This window comes from Rhagoletis pomonella, unplaced genomic scaffold (genome assembly GCF_013731165.1).
Source record: "Rhagoletis pomonella isolate Grant_MI unplaced genomic scaffold, Rhpom_1.0 Rhpom_scaffold_04332, whole genome shotgun sequence".
Lineage (NCBI taxonomy): Eukaryota > Metazoa > Arthropoda > Insecta > Diptera > Tephritidae > Rhagoletis > Rhagoletis pomonella.
Window position 1 is genome coordinate 7,962 of NW_023462882.1, and position 8,629 is coordinate 16,590.

Sequence of the window (8,629 nt, forward strand, 5' to 3'; positions counted from 1 at the left end):
CGTGAGACCAACTTGTGGTCAAGGTAAAAGATATAATCCAATTTTTGAGTGAATAAACAAATCATTGCTTGTGATTCTTTTTTCTCGCTGATACTAAGTAAATGTTTCTGGCTTTTTTCAAGGTTATCTTACTATACTAAGTATAATATCGATATATATCTAATTAAAATAAAATGATTCTTAAATAAAAAATGTAAAAGGGCAATACCATCAACACTTCCTCAATTGCTTCGCTAAAATTCACGCAATAGGAACGTCAAACATACTTCCAATACCAATCATTTAATTGTCGGCGAAGCTGTCATCAATGCTGCCACATCGCCACAACAGTCACTGTCCAAATCCACCGCGATTTCGCCATTGCCAAGCAGCTCCAACGACGTCGCTACAACATCCTCCGCCGCCGCCGCCGTCACCGCCGCCACGGCAAAGGGCGCATGTACATCCGGATCGTGCGGAAAAAGCGCACGCAAATCGGCCACCGGCGTACACAAACACAACTCGGACATTCGCTTGTATTTAGGCGTATCCTTGAGGGCGTGCCGCCGATTACGTACCAGTGGCGCAGAGATGTGCGAGAAGCGCGGCGTCGGTAGGCGCACACGAAAACCACAATTAGCCATATACGAGTAGAGTTTGGTGTTGTTGTAGACGAGCGATGGTGGCGGATGCCAAGTCTTCAAGTATTCATGATAACTACGCATGCTCACGCCACTGAGGCTGGACATGCATGGCAAAGTGCCACCAATGTCATTGGCGGCTGTGGTGGATGGTGGTGTGGTTAGAGGTGATGCGGAAAATAGGCTGGGTACAATAATTGTTGTTGCTGCGCTGGTGGAGGCAGTGATTGGCGTCAAGCTTCTGATGACTGGAATTGTATTGATAAAGGATGTTGTTGCGGGTGAGCTGGAGTATGTTAGTGTTTTTGTTGTTGCCGCTTCCGCTGCTGTTGTTGCTGTTGTGGTTATATTGCCTGAGGTATCATCCATTTGGGAGCGTTGAATGAAAATAGCTTCTGTTTTGATTTTCAACTCATCAGGCAAGCTGTTGCCGTGCAAAGTGTCTGCATTTATGTTGCCTTCATCGGCAGTGCCAGCCGTTGTTTTTGTTTTTATGTAATTATGGTCTATTATTTTGGCGGGCGCTATACAGCGTGTAGGCGTTTCAGCTCTGGGTACTTCCAATTCGTGAAATATGAACGAGTAAATGCCATCGCGTCGCTCTAGTTCGTTCAGCATTAACTCATCGGTCGAAAGATTGATTTCGATGAAGTCTTTAGCGATAGCGGTCATCTAGTCAAAAGAAAGAGACGTTTGAGTAAACGTAAGTACTTAGGTATTGTTGTTATAGGAATGGAAAAATATTAAATAAGACAATATAAAGGGAACGCTATACGCTCATAGTCAAAACAATTTACGCGCTCTAATGTAAACACTCGTATACAAAATATTAAATTCATTTGCTTGTCAGGTAAAAAACTCGAAAACGGGCTAACCGATTTGAATTTTTTTTTATATTTTCGCTAAAAAACCAGGATGATTCGAAAATAAACCATTTTACAGAGATGCCACCAGTTTGAAAATTTCAACTTAAGGAAATTGATAAGATAGAGTAAACATCGTAACACGAATATTACAAGTAATTTTTAGCAAAAAAAAATATATGTAAAAAAGATATATATATATATATTATATATATATATATAAATTAAATGAAAATATATATATATCTCATGATCCACTGTTCGGATCTTAACCAGATTAGTATGGGACCACCTCAGAGACACTACCTTTCCGATGCAAAGAATTAATGAAATCGGTTGGCGTGGTCCAAAGTTATGCGGTAACATACATAAAAAAAATATTCCGACGAACTGATAACCTCCTCCTTTTTTGGAAGTCGGTTAAAAAGAGAGAGGTTTAAGAGGCCTTACAGCCAAAATTATTTTGCTGAAGCGTTGCCATCTGTTTGAGAAATTAAATTTAATTAATTAATTAATATTCTATTACGGGCATCAAACTGAAGTGTTTTAAGAAGGTTTTAAATTAAATATATTTTTGTGGAGGGTTGCCACCTGTTAGAAAAAAAAATTTAATATAATTTAATAAGATAAATGTAATATAACAATATGGGTATTTATTAAACAAAAGGGGTTTAAAAAAGTTTGCAGTCGAACATATTTTTGAGCCAGATTGCCACCTAATTAAAAAATAGACCTAATTTAATTCAATTGATAAGATTAATTAAATAGGAGAATATGGCTATACAACTAAACAGGTTTAAGAAAGTTTGCACTCGAAAATATTCTTCAGCCAGATTGCCACCTATTTGAAAATTTTTATCTAATTCAATTGATAAGATAAATTAAATATAAGAATATGTGTATCAAACTTAAGATGTTTAAGAAGGCTTACATCCGAAAAAATGTTTGAGGAGGGTTGCCACTTGTTTAACAACTTTTATTTAATTCAATTTATAAGATAAATTAAATATGGGTATCAAACAAAAGAGATTCAAGAAGGCTTAAAAATGTTTCAGGGTTGCCACCTATTTAAAAAGTTTATTTGCTTTAAATGATAAGATAAATTAAATACAGAAAAAAACAATATGGGTCCAAACTAAAGAGATATAAAAAGTTTGCTGTCGAAAATATTTTTGAGGCGAGTTGCCACCTATTTGAAAAATTTGTTAAATTGAACTGCTGAGATAAACCAAATATTTAAATATGGGTGTAAATGAAAGAAATTTGAGACATCTTTGATTAAGAAGTATTTTCAGCTTTCTGAATAGTAAAATTTAATATTTGTCGTTTTTTATAATTGTGCGCCAAAAATATTCAAAGGCAGTACATATTTGTATTTATCTTCCATTAAAAGCTGCAATCATACTTGACATTTGAAAAAATCTTAATAACTGCATCAGCGGTTTTCTGTTTGGTCAGCCTTGGCCTGAATTATGGCCTTCAAATTGGCAATGAAGGCAAACTCTGGACGAAAGAATGGTCTGTCTGCAAGTGGCTCTGCGGTATTTCGGCCAATTCTTGGAGAAGCGCTCGTTTGAGATGCTGACACTGTGGTACTTATTTTTTAAAAGTCAATTTACTTGCCAGAGAGGTCAGTTGAAAATTCGAACATACGAATAGCTACCAGAAAGCAAACGCCATTGCGAACACTACAAATCCTCCCCGCTTTAACAGTCTAAAATGCGATCTGGGATCCTGGGAAAAGAACATCCTCCCAGAGTAATTTTGTTGCATATTTGCATTAGCTGTGGTATTGTAAGCTGACCGCAATTGCTTGTTGGCGCAGTAAAATAGACATCAATCAATAAACCATCAAACCAATTTGCGCTATCAATTCTAACATTTAAATTCAGACACGCAAGTTTTTTTTTGCCACTATTACAATTGGCTTTATTTTGAGTTTATTGTTTCTCTTTCATTTTTTAATAAAACAAAAAAAAATTACATACACTTACAAACCGTTAGTTACAAGCACTCACATGTAATCCTTTAAAAGTCAAAATGATTTCCACTGAATATTGATTTTGATTTAAATTTATTTTTGATTTTTTTTTTTTGCCTGTAATAATCTCGTTCGAGCTCAATGCGTGGCCACAGCTGAAATGCTTCTAAATACAGCTGCACGCTCGTTCGGCATCACGCTGCCAAATACTTGCGCTACTCATATCAATTGTTTTTATTCATTTTCACCAGAATTTTGCAAATTTTTTTATGCGCTTTATTTTTTGTATGACAATTGCCTGTCTATTGTGTCATTGAGCATACTTTCCTGCGCGTGTATGTATGTAAATATAAACCAATGTTTACGAATTAAAAGTAAACAATAAAAGTTTATTGCATTACCGGTGAAAAGAGGCGAAAAACGAAATTCTAAAAAAATCTAAATAAATCGCCTTTCATTTGGCAAGCTCCTCACTTTTTGGAGATTTTTATTTGGCACTGTGTAAATACAATTTTTCGCTGATTGATGCGATTTGAAATGATTCCGGCCAGTTGTTTTTGTAATTTGGTCAGGCTAGCGAAAATTTGCCTTTATTTCAGGAAATGTGTTTGCTTTCAATCACGGATTGGCTACTGAAATGTGAAAAACTGCAACTGGCTCGCACGCGGATACCTGTTGCAGTGAGCGGCGTCGAGTGGGCAGTAAGTGGGTATTAGAAATTTGCTAGTGCGATATTCGGTAAAAATGGATGAATGCGCCCCGTATATCTGCTTCACACTTGACTTGGAATCGTAGACCAGAATTTTTGTATTACTTATTTAGTTATTTCAGTGTACGGAAAACTCAAGTCCAGTGAACTGTGAATTGCATTCATTCAGTAAATGGCTATGAAATGTTTGAAAATATGCGATTTTTAAAACTAAATATGTAATGGAATTGAATCTGTAAAAAACCGGGATGAACAGAGCCAAAACTCAAGCTATTCTGAGACCCTTAGAGGCTTTCTAAAGACGGTTTAGCTTTTATACTACCTTGTAGAAAGCTTATTGCGTAGTCTACTTCAAGCCAGAGTTGCTCCTTGGGACTGCACGGGGGAGAGGGCAATTACGTGACTGGCAAGGATAAGCTCGAAACTCGATGACGTACACAAAGTCAGAATACGATATCCCGCCAACCCATAATATGACGGTGTTTATTTAGAGAAACGTAGATAAGTCTCCGGAATACACCATCGGTTTTCTGAGAGCTCAAAACGAGAGACTGAATACAACGATGATACTGCCTTACATCTAAGCATTCGCATTGACGACGACTCGTCCAACAGTGGCAGGCGGAATGGCTTTGGGCTGAACTATAGATTTGGCAGTTAAACAATGAAACACCGGAAGCAAAAATCCTCGAAACACGGACATCTCCCGAATAAGAAAACAGTGCCGATCCCACCTGAGAGTAGCATCACTCCCAGCGAGAAGAGCAAGCAGCCAGTAGCCCTACCTTCATGTGTGGCAACAACACAAGAGTTGATGGAGGTACTAGATATGCGCAAGCTGGAGTTATGTAGATGACATGCAGGAGTGAAAGCGAACAAGGACGCTACGATATTGACGATCCAACGCAAAAATGATCAGTAAACCGACGAAACCGACGAATATTCGATGCCACTAAACAACCTATTGGATTTCCTTAGGAAGTTAAGACTGCACGAGATGTTGCAAGGAGCAAGAGAGGGCAATATATCTTGTGGTCGCTGTGCATACCTTAACAAATATCCATCTATATATAAGTACCATAAGCCATTATAATAACATGAAAAGAAGGAGCTTTATTATGTCATGATATTTCTTTATTTTTTAACTGTAAATAATTATATCGAACCCTAACCGCCAAAAAGACGTAGGAGAAATTTTTTCAAAATTTTATTTTTGATGCAAAAGTGCATCTAGATGCTCTAGGAATATTTCTATATTAAAAGAAAATTTTGAAGAAATTTCGGTGGCGACTTTTTGGAGATTAGAGCTCGATATGGATATTTTCATAATAATTGGTGGTAAAAAAATCAATCAAAATATGCGTTATTCCTTCAATTTCTGTACTCTATAAAGTTGTCTTGAGAATATTATGTTTAATATACATATACCCCTTTCGGGCTGAAATTCATCTACATATTTCCGATCAAGGAATTTTGATCTAAAAAGAAAAAAATTGCCAAAAGCAATAGCCTAATCCATCACAACTTTAACTAATTCAAGAATAGAATTGGGAAAAATAGCAATAAATAAATAAGAATAAAACATAAAATTAGCGAACGCATCAAGGCTTAATATTCAGAACACGTATTTGGTGGCATCTTGACAACCTGAATTAATGTAACGCTCATTGTCTATGTCATCAATAGAATTAGCTTTATTTATTGCAAAGGATATATGTATATATTCATTGATGTAAATGAGCGGTTATTTTCATTTTGATTGCTTTTCTTGTGAATTCATGGCGATTTTATTACCTAACACGCACTTCGAGGACACCACATAAATGTGGTGAAGTGTCACATATTTGTAAACATATATACACTAGGCGACAAATGAAAGTGTACGTCTTGTTTTAATATAATATTCAAAGTTATTTTAATGAAACTTTTTTTGCATTAACTATCTATGAAAATATAGTTCATTCTATAATATAAATCAAAGCTTCACACTTTATATAAAGTTCATAAAAAATTTCAACTTTTTATTCAGACTCTCAAGAAAATTGTGTAGCCTATTCACTTTTAGTGTAAGCAAGTTTCAAATGTTTAAAAAATCAGTTGCTTTTTGAGAATTTTTTTTTGGGACGGATTTTTGAACTTTTTTCCATATATGCCTGAATTTCCTATGAAATAAAATGCGGGAGACGGTTAGCAACAAAATTTCAAAAAATTAGCGCCAGTTTTTACAAATTGCGCTTGTTATATGTACATATAAAAAACAAAAAACGCAAAAAACAGTCTCGATAAAAAAATAAAAAATTCTCAAATATCAACGCTATTTTGAAGCCGGTTGAAACTTGCACTTGATTAGACTAAAATTGAATGGGCTACAAAACTGCATTCTCGAAAATTTTCTAGAGGTTCTAAATAAAAAGTTGAAATTTCTTATGAAAACTTTTTTGATTTTTATGAGCTTTATTTCAACCGTGAAGCTTTGATTTATATTACAGAATGAATTATATTTTCATAGATAGTTAATGCAAAAAATGTTTAAAGAAAATAAATTTGAGTATTATATTAAAACAAGGCGTACACTTTCATATGTCGCCTAGTGTAAGTACGTATGTATGTGTGTGTAATATTTTCGTACATTTATTACACTTCGGCTCAACTCAGCGTTGGCGGCAATGCAGGTCGCATTCAGGCTTCTTTGATGATTATTTGAATCATTAACACTTTTTTGTTGGCCAACGACGCGTCGAAGGTGTGAATGCGGAGGTGAGTGGCTGTCGACAATGGCTGTTCAACTTTGGAAGTTTGGTTTTTATGCCATCGAAAAACAGATAAACAAAAGAAGTTTCATGCTCACACTCAAGGTCTGGGTTGCTAAAAAGCTCGGCAGCATGCTAACGCAAGGCACTTCGGCGCGTTTATGCCATTATCTTGAAAAGTTTTTCCTTATGCTTCTTAGCGTTTTACAGCAATCTTAATAAAGTTTGTCAGCCATTGACATTCGGTGTGTGTTAATCAAGCATCGAAGTGTTTCTATCTATCTACACATGTACATGCATACACACCTTTCGCAGGTAGGTCTCAATGGTGCTATGATGATTTTTCTTGCAGAACTTCTGCGACGCTCAAACTGCTTCATCCAACAGCTAGTCTAGTACCTTTGAGTTTGCCGCTAGAACGCTAACTTTGCTTGATTTTCAAAAATATTTTCAGTTCATAGCTGCTTTCTTCCCCCACCCCACCCGTGCGTATATATTTCACCATTAGTCGATTTTCCGCTTTGGTAAACGCTTGTTGTTTTTCTAATCTGATTTTGTTTTTGCCGCTTCAGCTGCCTTGTGGCTTCGCGTCGTCTTTCTTTGCCGCCTGACACTGACCCACATCCACTTCACTTTCACTTTGTCTTTCTCTTTGGTTCTTATACTTTTGGTTGTGTAGGTTTTGTATGTACATATTTTTACTTTCACTTTCATTGCCATTAGACGACAGTTTGCGCCATAAAATCGCTTTTTAGATGCGCAAAGTTTTTGGCCCGCGAATACGATTCTCGATTATTCATTTTGATAGCGAAATTCTTTGAGGTTGTAGATAATGGAAGTTAGCACAAGTGCGAATGGTAAATAGTCATTGCTATTGGAAAATGAGAAAATCTGTTGCCACTGATGTGCAAACAAGTGTAATTTTCGTTCGGATGAAACAAAATATTTATTTATGCAATAAAACTGATTAAATTTGTTGCTTTTGTTATTTTTTTCTAGCCTAATAACAATTTGTATTCAACAATTTGTTGGAGCCTGCGTGCGTTTATAGTGGAAAAATTCTGTGGTAAAGCAGTGATAATTACAGAGGGTACATTTGTAGACTTTCTCCGATTTTGCATTGCGACCAGTGAGACTATCATCTCTTCGATATGGGATCACTTTGGCTGTGTACCTTCTGATGTTCCTACACCATGTCTTATAGCTCTTATTTTCGATCTGCCGGATTTCAATCTCTTCTAACTTTGGAAGGATTTCGCGCTACTTTCCTACAAAAGGTTCCCAGCTGATTTTAAGTTCAACATTGTGAGCGGTCGGTTTGAAGATGCTGAATCAGGTTTCGCTTTTCTTTTGCTAATTAAGACGTACCGTGTTAGAGCGGTTTATGGAAATATCCAAAATTTGAGGAAGATAGTGTACGTGTTAATTAGTATTTGAGAGTATTAAGTGGCGGGTATTTACAAGAATCCTTTTGGTACCCCACCAGACGCCAGTGATATGTTGGCATTTAATTTGTTGGTTGAAGGCATGAACTTCTTGGTTAGAGTCGTTAGTTTTCTGAGCAACGTAGTTCGTTGCACTTTTTCAGATATGTTGGAGCTACGACTAGAGCTACGATAAGAGCTGTGATAATAGCCGAGAAAATTGATGTTGTGCTCATTTACAGGACTGCTTTACTAGAAGTCTCAAGATCGGATCTTTTTTTT

At 36.2% G+C, this 8,629-nt stretch overlaps 1 protein-coding gene across 1 annotated transcript; it reads right to left on the bottom strand.

Annotated features, from left to right (window-relative positions):
- Positions 1–278: 278 nt before the first annotated feature.
- Positions 279–1,292, bottom strand: LOC118754660. Its single transcript, XM_036489551.1, has one exon. It carries the CDS (start codon positions 1,290–1,292, stop codon positions 279–281), a length of 1,014 nt encoding a protein of 337 aa, XP_036345444.1.
- Positions 1,293–8,629: the final 7,337 nt, after the last annotated feature.

Bases quoted from the DNA above. Each gene is read 5' to 3' on its own strand.
- LOC118754660 (XM_036489551.1), bottom strand. From the start codon at position 1,292: ATGACCGCTATCGCTAAAGACTTCATCGAAATCAATCTTTCGACCGAT.